General features: G+C 32.1%; 1 protein-coding gene across 1 annotated transcript in view; it reads left to right on the top strand.

Annotated features, from left to right (window-relative positions):
• Positions 1-19,677, top strand: part of LOC134529271 (uncharacterized) — a 218,129-nt gene that overhangs the window by 25,804 nt on the left and 172,648 nt on the right. Inside the window, exon 2 of the mRNA XM_063363167.1 lies at positions 15,598-15,740. Coding sequence (XP_063219237.1) covers positions 15,598-15,740 — 143 coding nt within the window. The remainder of the gene's footprint in view (positions 1-15,597; positions 15,741-19,677) is intronic.

Below are 19,677 nucleotides of genomic sequence, written 5' to 3'. Positions count from 1 at the left end.
TTCCATGCCTTCGCTTAGTAAGCACAAGAAGCTGTGTTACAGCGACATATATACAGATTCAGATTCATGCACTTCAGAAGCTGGTGACACTCATATTGAGGCAATACCAGCTAAGCCTACTAAGGACAGTCTCGCAATTCATACTTATGTCATTGTAGAATTTCAAGGAAAAAAAAGTGTACGAAACTACATTGGCATACCAACTTCTGTAGAAGATGCAAATAAAGAGGAATACACTGTCAAGTTTTTAAGACTGGTTACAAACAATACATTTGTTTTTCCTGTGGATGACGATATAGCTGTTGTTGATTTTCGAGACATTAAAGGCATACTGTCCGAGCCAAAACTGGGTAGAAGAGATGCATACATATTTTATAATGATTTGTCTGGTGTTAAAAATCTTTGTTAGATATGGAATATTGATGGGATTAGTCTTCAGAGTGTACTTACTACATTGATTTGATTTGTTTTCAGTTGATTTAGTATCATCGTTTTTTATTACTGAGTGCCTTAAAACAACAGTTTAAAATAATGTTATTTTGCTTAATACTATAGGACTACAGGATACTATTATTTATGATTATATGATTACCCCAATTGAAAATTTTGACACCTCCATGTAGTGTATTGTCACCTCCATGACAATTTGTGTCACCTCCGTGTCTTACAATATTTTTTTTTGTATTTTTTACTTAAATAGAAAGAGTTGATTTAATTCTATGGTACTTTTGTGACAACCAAGAAATGCTGATCATAAAAATACCATAATTTTCCTTTTTCTTGAATTTTTAATTTTAATAATTTAACAACTACAATTTTGTCCCTTGATTTCGGAATGATCCATTAGTCATAGCTCTTGAAGAAAAATTGCCAGTCAGTGGTTCATAGCCCTTCACCATCAGTATGACCTTGAATTTGGTAATTTTTCTCATTTTTTGGCACACTTTTAAGTCCCATTTTCCCCTAGTACCTTAAATGCTTGTTTGCATGTATATACCTTACATGATACCTTAGAATACCTTCTTTCAACCAGTCAAAACCAGAATGTTCTAATTGTAATAGACAAAGTACAGCATTAATTTTTCGAAACCCTAAAATACACACAGTTTCATGTGTTTCCGTGTAGAAAAATTAGTCTAATTTCAATATGGCTGCCAAAAAAAATTTAAAATATTTTGTTTGTACTGTTAAATAGTTGGTACATCTATGGTGTAAATATTAATATTTAATAAAATAGTCATGCAACCCGATAATTTAAATTTGGGTGATTTCACATGCAATGACCCTGGGACTGAATCACAGAAAGAGTATTTCCCCAAAGGAGGAGGATTCTCCATAGAATGTTTCTTCCACAAAGAATGGGGATTTACAGTACAGTCAGGGATTTCCCACAAAATAGTTTTATTTTTAAATGACAAATTTATTTGTTTAAATTTTTATACTTTGACCACAATTTACTAATTAATTTAAATTTAGAGGAGTATTTGGCTGGGTATAATTTACAACTTAATCAGAGAGCCCAATTGCAAGCGTAATAGTCAATTAAATTCAATTATTTGTTCTTGTATCACATGAAACATTAATGAGCAAACTATTGTTATTAGAGTGGAATTAGACTTTTCATTAAAAATTTTTAAGATATTCTATTAAAAAATTAATTAAAAAACCATTTGGTTTTTAAAAAACAGCTTGATTTAAACCATGGTTTAAACCATTGTGGTTTTAAATCAGCTAACACTGGTTAGCAGTAATTCAAATATTCAATATGGAATGTGAGGCAGAGTCTTAGCACTGGTCTAATTTAATTAAACTTTGCAGGCCATGGATAAATGTTTAAGGGGAGGGGGAAACACTTTACAAATAATTGTTTCTCAAATTATGTATTCTTTCAGTTTTAATCATATTAGTTAATGACATAATCTTTAGTAATATTGAAAGATTTAAATTCTGTTGCATTGTTCTACCCACACAGAAAGATGTGTATTAAAAATAAGTATGATGTTTGGAGTGATTTGTGAAATTTCTTGGAAATTTCTAGAATATATGTCTTTGGCAAGCTAGGGAAAATAGGACTGAGTTGTCTAGTATCAAAAAATCTTAAAATTCATTTTTATAAATTTCTAGTATCAAAATTATGTTCATTTTGCTCTGTTACTCAGGGTAGAGTCGATTATTCCTTATCCTTATACCACTGAAACGTTTTTCCACACAGGATTTAGAATTATTAAAATGAGAAAAAAACTGTTGAAAAGTCAAAAATGCATTTATTCATATGTGTAAAGTCTTATTGTAAAGAGGGAGAGGAGGGGAGTTAAGGAAATATTACCAGAATCTGATACCTGTTGCGAAAAGGAGTGAGGACTATGGAATGACCTTCCAGGAGTTGATAAATTTGCAGCAAAATCTGCCAGACTCCCAGTTTCTGCCACTATAATTAAACAAAGAAAATCTAGCAAATTTAAGGAAAATTATCTCAGCTAAAATCTTGAATGCTCATGATTTTTTGCTTGCTATACTTATGCCTCTTTGTGACATGCAGAGAAGCCAGTATGCACTCATTAGTCTGGTTTTCGGCGAAGGTTTTCATTCGAATCCCCTCCTATCAAACTTCTAGTTCATCCCTAACACTAGCCCAACTAGCAATAGCTAATAGAACTCAACCATGCTTATTTGATTGCTGTTAAAATATTCTGATATAAAATCACAATGGAAAAATAAAAGAAGAGTTAGAATTTATATTAGGTGAAAGTAATAAAAATAATTAAGGACATCAAAATGATGACATTCCAATATGAAACAATATACATACATACAAACAAAGCTAGCTTAAGATGAACTGTGAGCATTCATGCAATAAAAATAAATAAAGAACATATTGAATTAAAGGTTGCTTTTCGTCATATTAGATATTGCTAAACTATCTTTTAAATTAAACTTTGATTATAATTTTAACAAAACTATTACTTTCTCGATGTAACCAAATTTAAACTAATTAGATAAAAAAAAATACACATATTCTGGAAGAAATTTTACTTTGGAACAATTATTCTTGACAGCTAAACACAAACAATAGCCAGACTCATTATTTTCTGATAAATAGAGTAAATAGGAAGAGCTGTTGGCATTAGACTTTTTTCAATTTTAGGGATGAAAATAGAAGCAGACAACTTAAGCTTCAGATTCACCTTCCATGTTGGGTATTGCACGTTAACATCATGAAGTTATCAATAAATTAACACTGAAAATTAATTTTGGTTGTTAATTGTTATGTTAGAAATATTCTACACATTATCTGATATTGTAAAAAATCAGGCAATATTCATTTTTAAATTTTTGTCTGAATAATGGCTTTATGGTCACTCAACTGCTTCATTTTATGTTTTTTCTTTTCCGGGTTGCGCAGTGCTGTAGATTTTTTCCATAACTATTAACTGATTTAGACCTCGAGTTACAGAATTACTGAGTGTTATTTATTTATTACAGAATCAGAAAATTAATGTCATCTGAAAGATTTCTTATACTCAGCATTTCGTATAATTAATTTGTGCATATAGCCTGTTGGTTTTATATATGTAACAATAATTTGGGTATTTTCTGCGCTTACACCACCATACCTTTGGTAATATGTGTAGTTATTGTTTTGGCAGTAATGGGATGGCTACAAGGGCAGTAAAAGCTAACAACAGATCAAGCTGTTACCTTTCACTTAACAATTAGGTATGTGTAAGATTTATACAAGAAGTGTGTTGCAGCATCTTGTGCAAATTTGTCAGGTGCAAATTTTGTGATGTATTGGAAAGAAATGTTTTGTGATTTCTGAAGCTATGATTTTGTTGTGTGCTAGCGAGAAATGTGGGACAGTCAGGAAGAGGTTAAAGGAAAGTAGTGATGATTGCTTGGCACCAGGCGCGTGCCCAACAGCAGTATAAATCAAAATTCAATATGGTACAATATGACTCAAAAAATCCAAATTATTGCTTGCATAAACTGATTTTGTCTGCTGTTGTAAAAAAAAATGGTGAAAGTGAAGACTATGAATGCTTAGCTATTTTTCATGTGATTTCTAGTGGAACATAACATTCCATTGACCATTTCTGACTGTAATTTATTCTGAAAGCTATGTTTCCAGTCTCAAGAATAGCGAGAAAATATTTATGTTCACAGACAAACCTCTGCTTTAGTTGTTTTTATGGGTTAAGTAAATAAAATAAGTATAAATCCTAAACCTAATACTTATTTTAGCTTTTCACGTAGTTGTAGGCCTGTGTAAATTTTCATTTATTTTATGAATGTTTTAGCTTGGTTCTGTATAGGAGTCAATGTTTATTATTTTGTAGAGTCTAGTTTTGGTGCAAACTGTATCACTTTGGTTTTACCTGAATTTTATTGTATGCACAAATAATCTTATTCATGTGCTGGAAAGTCAGCAAGCAGCATTGTTAATGCATAAAATTTTTCTTCGATAGTCTTATTTTTGAAATATATATTTCTTTGTAAATATATGGAATTAAAAAAAAATCCAACATGGCTAGAGAAGGGAGCCTTAATTAAATGGCAATGTATTGGGTCCCTGAAGCATAGTTCTTTTTGATCATACAGAAAACAGTTTTCAAGTAAAAACTGCCTAGGAGACTGTGTTCTGGTACACGGTAGCAGAGAAATATATAAACTGTGTGAAACAAGGAAAATTATTGATGACACGAGCTTTCAGAAACCACATAGTTATCGTACAACAGCATGAGAAAAGTTACTTAAAAATAGACTAGTATTAGCAAAATCATCAGCTTTCCAAAAAAAATAGCAAGGAATTAAAAAATTTCATTAGTAGTGTTACATCAGACACAGAGTAACATATTCAAAAACATGGATAAAAACAAGAACTGATTATGGTTAAAAGCGAAAAACTTGCTTAGCACACATGCTTACATGGCAAGTGTTGCCAATGCAAAGCAATACAAACTGCTAAGGAAAAGCTAGCTATGAATCATTAAAGTTAAATGTATTTGTACGTGAAATACACTCAAATGCCCATTTGAGACTAAAACATACAAATCTAGAAAAATTCAACATAAAATAGGATTGTCAACGTTAAATAAGTTTGCAAAATCCAACCAGGCAATGTTACACTGTAATACGAAAAGGCTGTACAGTGGCTCACAGGCATCATTCAGGGAAAAATTTAAGCAGTTATTTCAGAGATCTCTGCAGAATAGGACTAGAGCTAGGAAAAAAGTGCTCTCAAAACAATTTACAAGCAATTGTAGGGAGTATGAAAGAACCTAGTCCTAGGGGCCTATTTTCATGAATTGGAAAGAAACTTGCTGGGCAACAGACTGAGGCTGGTCATGGCAATAGAAAAAAAGTATCCAGTTAACATGTAACGAGGCCCCGGGCACAAACAATTATTCAACCCGACTTAAATTTGTAAAGTATGCGCGAGGCGTGAGGAAGGGATAGGTAGGGGTAGGAGAGAAAGAGTTGGAAAAAATGAGTGGAAAGGGGAGAGGGGAAAATGGGAAACACAAGGAGGTTGGTGAGGCACCACCGAGGTCACGTCTTTTGTCTTAACTTTTCCGCATCCAGTGCAAAATAGTAACTTTTATTATGGCTTTTTCTTTTTTGATATCATCCGAATATTTCTTTAGGTATGCATTTTGCACTCTTTTGCTTATCACTTTTAAAAAGTTTAGGAGAAAATGTAACGTGGTAGATAAATAGGGTTGGCTGAGTGTTTGACACTAAGTAGATTACTAGGTATGTTTCTCCATGGTGACATCATGTGGCATTCAGGCAGCAACGGAACCCTAGCTTAGGGCAGTCCATCTACAACTTGAGTGAGTATGCATCATGCAATTAAAGAATTTCACACTGCTTAGTCTGTGGCTGCAATAATAATAGAAGAAATGTTGTTGATATTCATTAGGTACTTATTTTCTATTATGGAAGAATGGACTAAGAAGTGGGTCATACAAAGTAGGAAATATGAAATCAACATGAAAACTGAAGGAAAAATAATCTTGTTTGTCTAGTAAATTTAAAAAATACTCTAAAATAATTGATTGCACTGAAAAAAAAATTTCTGTATGTATATGTGTAGTGTAGGTATTAATTTTATTTTAATATGCATGTGAATTTAATTGTTTAATATAATGTTACCAAAATTATTGTTACTGAATAGTTTTAACAAGCAACATATTTGATTGTTTATACAACCTAAGTAATTATTAATTGATGCATTTTTAATGTAATTTTATTTCCTTCATTTTTGAAGATAATTTTACTTTACAGCAACAATATGTGATATTCATTTTTCTCAAGGAACCTACAGCAATGCAAAAGCGAAATTTCCGTATCAGCACACACATTGTTTCTTTTTCCCCCTAAAATAGAATAATACTTAAAAAAAGTTTAAGTATTTGATGATTTTAATATAATTTCTCTGAGGTAAAATGTAAAAAAACAGAGTATTTTATGCAAGAAAGAAATTCACCTATAAAATAAGTAAGGCTAATATTTATTAATTTGTCATGTACTTGTAAGAATGACGTCAAACACTTTGGGCAATGAGCATCATTAAACTTTCTGGGTGTACAATTAAGTCAGCTGTAGAACAGCGTTCTTTGGAAAGCAATTAGTCTGTCATATGTTAATTTTTTATAGCACATTTTATTATTATACAATTTACATAGAAAAAATAACCATAATTAAAAGTAAGACTTTATGAAACTCAAATAAACATTTAAAACAAATAATACATTCAGGTTCACCTGTAAGTTGAACTCATGTTTTTCCATCAACCAGTACACAGCCTGGGTAAAAAACATAGTTAACTAACTTTTTAAAAACACCTTGTAAAGTATGTGGGAAAACACACAAATACTACATGTCAAATTACAAATCTGTGTTTTTTAGAATATACTACAATATTTGTATAAACACATTCTTGAATAAGTATAATTGATAGTTGATATAACCACCATACCATTACATAACAAGGTGTCTGCAGGAGACTCGCAAGATTAACATTTATGCCTAAACCCAATGAGTGATTTAGTCAACACGGAATACAACATTATATGTCTTGGTTTTTATAATTTCAGCATATCTCATATTTAAATCTTAGAGAAACTCTAAACTAACAATTTAGAAATAGGAGGTGGTGTCTTGTTTGCACTTAATAAACAAAAATTTCCATCAGTCCAAATAAAAATCTATCATCATCCTGGAATTGAAGCGCTCTATATCAAAATTTAAATGTCGCCATCTAATTATACGATAGTTTATAACCTCTATAGTACCCTCAAACAACTCCAAATACATATACAACATATTGTGAAGCATTAGAATATAACCTCATGTACTACCAAGATGATTGGTTAATAATTGGTGACTTTAATATGCCTGGTGGTGATTGGACTAATAAACATACTTTGAAAATATTTAATTTATATAAAAGTTAAAGCACACTCCTTGCTTAATTTTTCTACTTGTTTCTACTAGTTCAGACTTTCAAAATTCTGTTAGATCTTTGCTTCACAAATCTACCGCAGTTTAAAGTAACAAAATCAGTTTGAAGCAATTGTGAAAGATGACTTACCACATCCTTTCTTAAATATTTAAAATTACAATGTATATTCAGTTAACAAACAGCATCATCTCCACCTATCAAAATTACTAAAATGGTAATTGTCTGATATATACAACACCATTAATGAACAAGACTAAACTGACTTTTTTGTGACTTCTGAAGTTAGGCCCTTGTTGATCAATTAACTAATTTATTAAGTGATAAAATTAAAGCTTTTATTCCAAAATATTCAAAAATAGTCTCTAAATACTCCCATTTGTTTTCCCAGGAACATACACACGGTTTGAAATTGAAAAACATTTTCATAATCTCTTTAAAAGAAATAACAGCCCTCATTACTATACATATTTTTCCCATTACTGTAAAGCAGTCAAAAAACTCTTCAAAAGAGAGAAAATAAACTGTACTCAAAAGATAAACATCATCGTGAAAAAAATCCTAAAACATTCTGGTGTTACGTAAAAATCAAGAAAGTTTGTTATCAGGAACAATTATCTATTAATGTTTGCTTCCATTAACTTTAATGTAATATATAACTTTTTGCTTAATATTTTGCAAGTGTTTAGGTCTCATCAAACAACCTCCACCAATCTCAAATATCAAATACCAGCTCTGATCAATCTCTTTCCCCTCCATCTCTGAGAGCTTGGTATTTTGGGGCATTAAATCCCTAATTTATACCATGTCAACTGGACCAGATGGAATACCAGATTTTATTTTGAAAGGCTGCTCTCAATTACGGGTTCCCTTGTTGCATCATACATTTAACATTAGTATCAAATCCAGAAGTTTTCCCAACAAAATTGGAAAATAGCTTAAGCCACAAAAATGGCAGAAAATGAAACGTCAAAATCTATAGACCTTTATCATTACTGAATGGTTTCGCAAAAATATTTGAAAAAATTATATTTCAATAAATTTCACCTAAAAGATAGGTTACCTACCTGATAGTCAGCTTGGATTCAGAATTGGAATGACCACACAGCAAATCTACTCACCTTTCTTAATCCAATTTATAATGAGGTAACAAACAGGGGTTAGGTCAGTGCTTGCTATTTTGATTTAGCTAAAGCTTATTGACACTGTAAATCAGTCTATATTAATTAGAAAAGCTGTCAAATGTAGGCATATGTGACAAATACATAAATTAGTACACCAGTTATCTAAGAAATAGATTTTTTTCTATCTATAAACAAAAATTACTCTTCTCTTCAATACACCAATTCTGGAGTTCCACAAGGAGGTACAATATCACTGCTGCTCTTCGATATATTTATTAATGATATTTCTCAGGTTCTATATAATTCTAATGGCATTTTTTTTTGCAGATGATTTGAAAATCTTTAGAAATATTACTTTCATACATGATTGTCTCCTAAGAACATATTTCTGAAATTAATAAATTTTGTAAAACAAATCTTGTTGAACTTAACAAAGAAAAAATTAAAATCGTAACATTTACAAGGAAACTACACTCTGTTAAGTATGATTATACATCACTGAAGTTTCAATTACTCCTTTTATTTAAAGATCTAGGCATTATATTAGATTCAAAATTACTCTACCATCAACATGTCAACCCTTTAGTTTCCAGTTCCCGTAGAACTGTAGCTTTAATTAAATACATTACTTTTCATGCTACTTATATTGATTCCATTCTTACTATTTATATGGTCTTAGTAAGATCAAAACTATAATAATGTTCTGTGATTTGGAATTACATTAATAAATCAGACAGTGACAAAATTGAAAATATTCAAAACAAATTACTCAAAATTATAAGTACCTAATAAGAACTATCCTTGTCCTAATCTAGTTTTGTTGTCTGAATGCAGTGTTTACTTAGATTCACTTTTTGTTAGCAGCTGTTACAATTCCAAACTAAACTGTAAATGCCTTTTTGACAATACTGGTTCAAGAGTACCGCTGTTGAATAGTTAATTACAATCTCGATTAATACAATACACAATAAAAATGAAATTTTTTTGTAGATTAATTACCAACTTTAATAAATTAGCCATAACTCTAGCAACTGCTTATTCTCTAGCACTTCAATAGTTAGGTAAATTATATGTATGTATACCTTATGTCTTAAGCCCTAGTACTTATTGTGTTAACATTGTATAGATAATGTAGTTCTTTATTTTTATTACTGTAATATTACACATTACATGAATATGTTTTGTTTTTGTGTTATTTTGTCTTTGTCGTAGTTGTATCTTGTGTCTTTTTTGTATGTTTGTTGGTGGTGTATGTCTTGGGTGGTTTCTCCCTTGTGGGCAGTGCCTGCCTTTATGTAGTACCTGCCCATCATTGCAGTCCCGACCTCATAGTCTTGTTTTATTTTTTTTAGACCTGTCAGTCTTATGTTTTGTCTATTGTGTATTTGTATTTGTGTTATGCCTATCTGTAAAGTTAACTAGCTTAAGTGTTGATAGGCATGTTACAAATAAAAAACATATTAGTAGATAAATAAATAATAGTGTGATAAACTATCTGCAAAAACAAAATAAACATGCAAGACTAATTGCTTAATGTTGTTTTACAGACAAACAAATAATTTATGGTTAAATTTTTTTGTATTACATAAAAATCACTGCAAAATTGGCTATAAAATTTTATGTAAACATATTTTGGAGATATAAAACAAGAAGTATTTTATTTGGACTCATAAATGCATATCTCAATTTATAATGTCACGAGTGTAAAATAATTTATTTTGTACCAAAAGGGGTTTAGCTGAAGCAGCAGACAAAAATTTTGATGCTCTGTGAAAGCATATACAGGCCCTGGAATTGGAATAGAGCAAAAAAGCAACGATTAAGATTACAAGTAGGTAAGAGAGGTATTAATAAAAAAAAGAGAAATTTGAGTGCAAAATTTCTTTAAATACAATTGTTTGTAAGGTAGGATCAGTTCTTTCTTGTCTGGTGAAGTATTTATTCTATATTCATTTAAGTATGTGCTTTAAATGAATACAGATTGGTTTGTAAACATGCAAACCTATTTTATTGTATGCCCTGCTGTCAATCAAACAAATGCATTAACTATATTTATTACATAATACAGTACTGGCATGACTCAGCTTAAGGCTTGGTCTCGCGTACCATGTTGGACTTTTTTGTTGCTAATTCTAGATCAGTATTAAAAAAAAAAAATTTGGAAAATGGGGCTATAGAATGAAAACACTAAAAATAGACTAGAGAGTAGGAATTGCATTAAATTGCACCGCCTGGTAGCTCATCCAGTTTTGTATTTGTACTGTAGTCTCAACTAATCAATTTCCTCAAATTGTTAAAATTTTGCTACTTATTGAGGTGCAGGAAAAGATTTTGGTCTTCACTGGGTTTGAAGTCAGGACTGTAAGGTGAAATATCAACATTTTCCTTTGAAGAATAGCAGTGTGTGGAGAAAAATTCCTAGCCTTGCATACCTCATCATCAGTTTTCAGTGACATGTCAGAGTTTTGAAAGTGACATTATGATTTGGTGGTTGTTCTAGACTCTCAAAAATCCACTAAAAATAACACATTATTTAGGTACAATCAAAATTCTTTCATTTTGGTTTAACGTTGTTCAAAAATTTATTACCCCCATGCCATCTTCTGAGCAATATTGTGGTCCCAGTTATTTTCTATCCCTTCTCTTGGTGGAAACTGTTTAGTTTAATTTTATAAATAGGGCTGTAGTCAGATTCTGTGGAGAAACTAGCATAACTCCAATCCATTTTGTTGATCATGTGATCAATTTAGAAAGTGATGGTCCTGCAGTAAAATTCACCAGGAAGGAGTCATCTTCTAAGGGATCAGTTTCATTTATCTGGCAACAGCCTGAAGACATTTCAGTTTTTTATTTAGAAGATTAAGAATGTGTTCATCAACCCACTCCTTCAGGCAAAGTGAGGTGATTTTTCATTATAATTTCAATGTTAAGTTTAATTTTAAGTAAATACTGATGATCACTGCTGCAGTTTACTATTTTGCTAGTTTTTTTCCCCCTGGTACTTTCTGTACCTTAGAAGCATCCCTGTATCTGTAAACTTCAGAAATGTTTTGCTGATCTCATGAAGAGAAATAAATAAAATAGGAATAATTGTTTTTCTTAAGGAAAATAACTTCACAGTGTAGCAATTCCGTCTCAGCTCAATAAACTTGTCGACCTCACCAATTCTTATTTTTATAACATTTTGTATGAAGAACACACATGAAAAGGTAAGTATTTCTGCTAAATTCCAGAGTTTTATTTTCAAAATTGTCCACAGTACAGACATATTAAAAAGAAAAAAATTTCTTAAAAATTTACTATACTCACACACTCATAAATAGCTGCAACATTTTCCCTAATTTCAGTAGAGTAACAAATTCAAAAACCATTGAAATATATCCTACATGGCCTCCGTATGATGAATTACCATTTCATGGTTATTTACTGTAACTTTTGACTTTGAATATCTCAAAATATGCAGCTCTGAAAATTATAAACAAAAAAAAATTATTTCTATAACCTTCTTCTACCTATGTGCCAGAAATTAAGCAAGGTAGTGACATTGCGGTGTACCTGCAGACTTCTGCATGTAAAGAAGAAGATTTATCACAAATTAGCGGCGGTACCCAGCTTCGCTTTGTTGATAAAGATTTTCAACAGAGCAAATTTTTTTTGTTTGTTTCTAATAAAAATTTACATTTTACTCAATGAAATTTTGCATTTGACCTTCGAAATGAGAAGGTCACTGTGTACGTGATTTTCGGAAGACCACCCTCATTCCCCATTCCCAGACCCCTTAAAGCAGAATGTTGGTACTTGATGAAATTTTACTATTGAATTATTGATGTTTTTTTCCTTTCTTGGCAATGGCTATTTCATAGTTAATACTATCTTCATCCCCTGGCTACGGCTATTAGGTACATTGTTGATTCTTTAGAATGCATTGGCGTGCCCATAAACTTAATTTATACCAGTACTTATAAGTCTGTATGCTGTAACTTTATTATTTACTGAAATGTGTGGCCTCATAATATGCACACACGCACACCCACACACATGTGTGCGTATGCGCGCACACACACACATTCTCTCTCTCTCTCTCTCTGCTCCCTCTCTCTTACTCTCACTCATAACCTATAACACATATTAGTAAAATTATTATATTGTTATGCCAGTCAACTTTCTAATCCTTTTTCGACCATAGTAATGAATGTGAAAGGAAAGTGATAATGAAATGAATATGATGGATGATAGGAAGGGGAATGAAGATGAATTTTACCGGGATCGATACCTAAACTGATTCATGATATCCGTAAGGCTATACGTGGATATCAGAATACTGGGTTGGGGGGGGGGGGGGTGTGTTCTCCACCATTCATCTTTAACATTTTTTATTGAAAGGAAGGTTGATGAGTCCTTTTTCTGATGGATACAAAGAGGTTAACCCTTAAAACATGCTTTGGTAACTTAAAAAAAAAGCAGTTTTATTTAACACTTCAGGACCGGACAACACGGCTAGTCACATTACTTTGGACAACATTATACTTTGACACTAATACAACGACAAAAATACATCTGTTTAAACAAGCATAGTTGAACCTAGCAGGGATAAGAGGTTAGATTGACGTCATGCTGTTGGCCATTTCTGTCTCTGTATTCCTATCCTCGTTTGTTTTCACGGATCATGTACGGTCTGTGTGCTTACAGTCCTACCAACTTTATTTAAATCATTCTCGCACGTGATATGTTAACTGTTAATGTTTCTCTCTTATCTAAAGATTTTATGTTTGGATTATTTGTAAGTTATTTATTGAACTTAAAGAATTTATCATGTTACTGTAGAGTAGTTTAAAATGAAGAGTGATTTTAACTATACTGTTGAAGTTTTTCTTGAGGAGAAAGAGAGAAGTTTTCGTTAAGCCTTAATTTCCTTACATTGGCCTATAGTTGTGGTCGTAACTGTAATTGTTCAACCATTATGACGTGGTCACTCACCGTTTGTCGGGCGGCGGTGTTGCATCATTTCACACTGACTGAGACTGATGACTTCAGACTGATTTCTGTGGCTTAAGAAGCCCTACCTGATCGAGTTGATGTTTATCATAACAGCGTGAATCCTTCCCATGCGTCATTTTTGAATATTCCTCTTTGCTGATTCATTGTCCCGTTTCCATTTCTTGTTAACAGCTGTCTGTCGCCTCATACATCATTACCGCCTCCTCTCTCTCGACTGCCCTGAGTAAATCACATCTCTTGAGCGATTCTAAAGGTCTCCCGCTTTGTGATGCGCGCGAGGCAAACAAATTTTTTGTCATCGCGGCTGTGTTGTGCTAACGACACCCAACTTTACTACCTGGCCTCTCGCCTGTGATGAACCTGTAAACTTTTTCTACTGGCAGCGGTGTCTCCTCATCGCTAAGACCTAGCGGGTAGTGTCATTGACTACAAGTTTAATATTATTAATAACCATTTGAGGGGGGCAGGGGGGAAACAAAAAGCATTTCCTGGATCTTCGATATTACTAAGTTAAGTACTTATCTCAAATTTCTAAGGCCGTGTAAATATATATTATCTGGAAAATGGATATCCTGTACAGTGTTCACATATGTCCATGCCTTATCTGTGAGAGTACATATGTTAATTCCTCACTACCTTGCCAGGTGTATATTTGGCACATGGGTAGAAGAAGGTTATAATAATAAAAAAATATTTTTTTCATTATTTTTTGATGTAGCATGTTTTGAGATACTTAAGGTCTAAAGTTACAATAGTTGACCTTGAAATGGTAATCCATTGCAAAGAGGCCAGGTAGGTTATTCTTAAAAAGAGGTTTCTTGTTGGTTTTCAATATATATATGTATAGAGAGAGATATAGACACACATATATATTGTAATTTTTACTCTACTACAATTAGGGAAACCATTGCAGCCATTTATGAGTTTGTGATATTGTAATTTTTTATGAAAATTTTGATTGTTGTTATGCCTGTAGTGTGGAAAAATTTGAAAATAAAACTTTGGAAGTGGCAGGATTACTTAACTTGAGATTTATGTCTTCAATACCAAATTTCTTCGAGTCTGAACTGGTGAGGTCAGAAACTTATTTTTTTTTAATTGATCTGACACAAAATGTCTTGAATGATTGTCAGCCATCTTGGATTACATTAATACAGTATATAATTAGCAGTTGAAATAGTTTTTGGGTTGCCATAATAATTAACATTTTAGTTAATTATATCTGTGATTATGAATTTTTGTAAGTTATTGATTATCATGTATCCTTAATTAATTAATTAATTAATAAAATATTTGTTACATTTGGCTGATAGCCTTGGATGGTAGGTACAAAAACAAAAAAAAAAAATCACTAATATATGATACATGCAGATAACACTAATCTGAACTACCTGAAGCCAGGTTAGCTGTCTTTAATTTATTTTTACAGTCCTTTGAGCTATCTTTAATTTCTTTTTACAGTCCTTTGTCAAGTCTGGCTCTACAGTACCTTGATTCACGTTGCATAGAACAATACCACATGATTCAAGGATTGGCAAGCCAGATTCGACAAAGTGGCATTGTGTTATGCAACGTGAATAAAGGGATTTGAGAGCCAGACTCAACAAAGGATTGGAACATAAATTGAAATATGGCTAACCTGGCTCTATATTGGATTTCAAGGTAATAATTTTTATTTGCTATAAATATGTAAGTATACATAAAAATGTAATTTCTATGTGTATCCATAGATGTATGTAGTCAGTGTGGGACACTTAGTTGGAATGTTTGGGCACATTTTGGTGTTGTCGACTGCCCTTAGGTTTAATGCTTTGAGTAGGCTAATTGGAAATTTTTTCACTTACTAAAGTAACTTTTTGAAATTTATTTTAATTCATTGTGATATTTACAATGCCATACTGAATTTTTATTTTGTGTATATTTTATATTTTTCCTCTGAAATGTTACTCTAAGTTTGGCACCATTGAAATTGCATTGGGTCTACTAATATTTATGTTATTTTATTGGCAGACTATCCGAATATCACACCCTCCCATCATCACCACAAGAAACATCATAAAAAGAAGAAACATAAAGATCGCGATAAAAATAGGCGAAGGAAACGAAGAGAACACTCTCATCATCATTCTAATAAGCCCACAGAAAAGGAATATGTAAGTGTTTTTTAAAGATGACTTAATTTTTTCTTTAAAAAAATGATATTATGTATTTTTTTCAAAAGCTTATTAACATCAATTCAGTTAGTGTATTATTTTATGTATAAATTTTTTAACTTTTTTTTGTTTGTTAACTTATTCATTACATTTTCAGTTTAGGTAGTTCAATAGTATTGTTATGAATTTACCTTCTCAAAAAAATCTTATCCTTCACCAGGTAGTTTTGTTGCGAACTACCGAATGTCTACAATTACTCAAAAATGATAGTAACTTACTAAACAAAATGTTCTGAGAGAGGAGAAGGTGCTCTTTTTTGCTGGAGAGATACTGGAACTGCCATAACGACCAACGGCAGATGTCAACAGATGGGGCTAATTGTTATAATCATTGCATCATTTCAACATGGTGGCATCACACCTAAACTCTTATTAAAATAAAAGGATGAAAAATTCCAAACACATACGTACTAAAATTTATTGGGTGAAGCCCTAGAGTCATCAATTAAAAACATTAATGTACCTTACTAGTATTCAGAAATAACAGCCACGTCTGCTTTGTTACACACTCTTCTCCACACTGGTGTAACGTAAATGTCTCCTTGGAAAAACTTTGGGAGACTGGTGGATCTTTTAGTTTCAAATATATAAATAACAAATGCAATTTCGTCTATATCTGTGCACCTATTTATTTTACTTTTTTAGTTACTGGAAATTGAGCCAACAAAACATTATAACAATAAACATGATAAAGAAGTAAGTTTCTTGACGTACATAATTTGGCTAATGCATTATTTGTTAGTCGTGACAATGGTGGCTAATACATAAATAAGGTTAATCTTGGTTCGTAGGGTCGACCCTTTGTAAAAATATTACGAGATTACTTCCACCATACCTAACAATAAAACTAAACAATTAACAATAAGAATAAACAATTAACGAAAGGAAGAAACAATCCCAGGATTATAATGATTGGTGCCTTGGAGGTCTAACGGAGAATTTGTAAATACGATGCTTGGAACTAGGTGGCCGAAGATGAAGTCGCACGCTGGAGTTGGACTACCAGAGCGCCATAGCAGTCCTGGGTCCGAGAACGGGAAAAAAGCATGCGGTTGCCATGCTTGCTCCGGCTCTAGAACCCTGTCTGTGAACAAGCCAAATCGAACATGATTAGACCTGGTTCACAGCAGGGTATGTTGATTTTAATCAGCATGATTTAAATCGTGATTTTAATCATGATTTAAATCATGTGATTTTTTTTAAATCAGTGAATAAAATCAATTTATAATATGATAATATGAACGTTAATATTTCCTATACTGTGTTGTTTAAACCAAGTAATCATGCCTACTTACATAAAAATTGACTGCTGCAAAGATAGAATAAAAATTGAATAGTAATTAATTTCTTCTACAATGTATTTACAGTTATTTTGAAACACTTGTTAAATATAGGTGGGTGGAATGTACCTTTAAATGCCACCTCATTTTCTCTCTTCTCCCCTCCACCTCATGTGTTTGTGTTTGTCATATCTCCTTGGCAACAGGTTTGTCTTCCAACAATATAAAATGCTATTTTTAGAACTGTAGGAAGGAAATTTTCAGTTCTTTGGTATGTCTGGTTTGGTTCAATCAACATTAAGAAATCAACTGGGTACAGAAAAAACTGCCAAACTTGTTTTTTTGTTTAAAATTTTAAATAAGTAATATTTTATGTAGAAGTTTTACTTTGAATACTCTTGTATGTGTGCAATCTGAGGAGAAGAAAAAAAGGAAATTGTGGTTTTGGTTTATTTAGAACAATTGGACTATAAGACTATAATAGTCTAAGATCCGGCTGCAGGATTAGTGCGTTCATCGGTTTTTTTGCTGAAAACCAAATTTTTATGTATATTTATAATTAGGAGAATATATATTTACCAGGTTGCCTATCAAAATTTTGCCGCCAGTATTTTTAATTAAATTATTTTTAATTGATGTTTGGAAAAAAATTTCGTTCACTTGTTTTTAAAATAAAATAACGTCTACATCACGGCAATTTATATGAAGATTAAAAAAAATCACGGTTGCCGTTGCGCACTTGGCCGCAACTCTTCGCAGCCAGTTATAAACAGGTATGATTTCGATACATTTATACGTTCATAACGTTTATTTATTAATCATATATCAAATTAAAGCTAATTTTTTCCTATTTATTATCATATATGGTTGCCTAATTAAATCCACCCGCAAATAAGGGTTGCTGGCTGTTAAACATTATAAATATTTAAGGTAGAGTGAAAGAGAGTTAGCGCGCAACATCATTTGTCAGACGAGGATAGCGATTGCCGGCTGTGCGACGCTTTTAAGCCATTGCGCATGCGTCGAATGTTAGTGTTCTCAACTTAACAGCTGCGGCATTTATTCTTACATGCCGTTTTGGAGTTCGTAATGCACAACGTTTTATATTTACATTGTGGTTCTATTTGTCCATCTAAATATTATTAAAGTAAAATAAAATTGATAAAGATGAAGTCGTGTTTTCTGTGTAACGAAAAAATCAAAGTACTCGACTTAAATAATGCATCATTCAAAAAGTGCTCGCTAATGTTAATGTTTTGTCGTAAAAAAAATATAAATATCATGACACTTTATTTACAATTGAATCTACTAATGATTTTGGATATCATACAGTATGTCTAAAAAAAATTACAGTTCTAAAGCAAATAGATAAAGAAGAATTTGAAGAGTTTTGCAAAACACAAACCGTAACTAAAATTTCAATTGAACTTAAGAATAATATAGGTTATAGTTACAAAATAAATGACACAATGCAAACTTGGAGTTATCTTTGAAAGATTTGTGCAATGGGAGTGCATGACTTGATGTAAGTTTTTGGACATACGCCATTGCTAAAAACTTTTTCTGTTGAAGAAAAACTAAAAACTAAAAATAAAGAAATATATAAATAAAACCAAAAAAAAAAGGCAAAAAACACAAAATTAAGCAAAAAATTGCTGTTGTCAACAAGGATATAAACACCACAAAATATTCCGTGACAGGAATATGGTCAACAAAACAAAGAAAAATGTACTAAGAGAACGAAAAAAACCCACAAATGATGACGACACAGAAATATTGAACCCAAAAAATTCAGCACAACGGTTGAAACGAAACAAAACAAGACAAAACGAAAAGACGAAACAAACACAATAGTTTTCCAAAACAGAATAGAACGATAAAAAACCCACAAATGATGACAGCACAAAAATTTTGAACCCAAAAAGAATTCAGCACAACAGTTGAGACGAGACAAAAAACACGACAAAACGAAAAAGACGAAACGAACACAATAGTTTTACCAAAACAGAAACAAGCGACGTTTCGGGAACTGCAATCTGCTCCCGTCCTCAGGCAGAGACGCACATGGTACGGAAACACAGGTGCGACTGAGTAGGGGCTGGAAAAATGAGGGTATTTATCAGAGAAGGGGCTACATCTCGCTCAGCCAATGGCAGACGAGCTGTCTCCCCATTGGCTGTGCACCATGGAGTTAAAGCGGATTGGTTATGGTAGGTTGAGTATTGGCTATTGTTTTGTGCTGCAGGGATGTTTCTCTTTTTATCAAAGGGATCCACATATATATATTTTTTTTAATTCAATGCTCTGCGGGCTGAAAATATTTTTATTGCTAATAATGAAGGCTGATTCTTTGATTTTCCTTTTTATTTTATCGGATTCCTGTATGAGTGGTGTGGAGCTTTAGGCGGGAGACTCACGATTTTATACCCTTTCTCCCGCCCTCCCAATTTGTCATTAAAATCTCCCGTTTTTTGGTTCTGTTTCTCTTTAAGTTTTTAATCCAATAAATTTATAGAATTAATATGTTTGTACCATTATTCCGTACAATTGTATAGTAACTACGGTTCGTACCATAACATGTAGTTATTTTAATAGCCT

Source organism: Bacillus rossius, chromosome 2 (assembly GCF_032445375.1).
Source record: "Bacillus rossius redtenbacheri isolate Brsri chromosome 2, Brsri_v3, whole genome shotgun sequence".
Classification (NCBI taxonomy): Eukaryota; Metazoa; Arthropoda; class Insecta; order Phasmatodea; family Bacillidae; genus Bacillus; species Bacillus rossius.
Note: the sequence above shows the minus strand (reverse complement) of the source record. Positions and strands in the feature narration are given on the sequence as shown.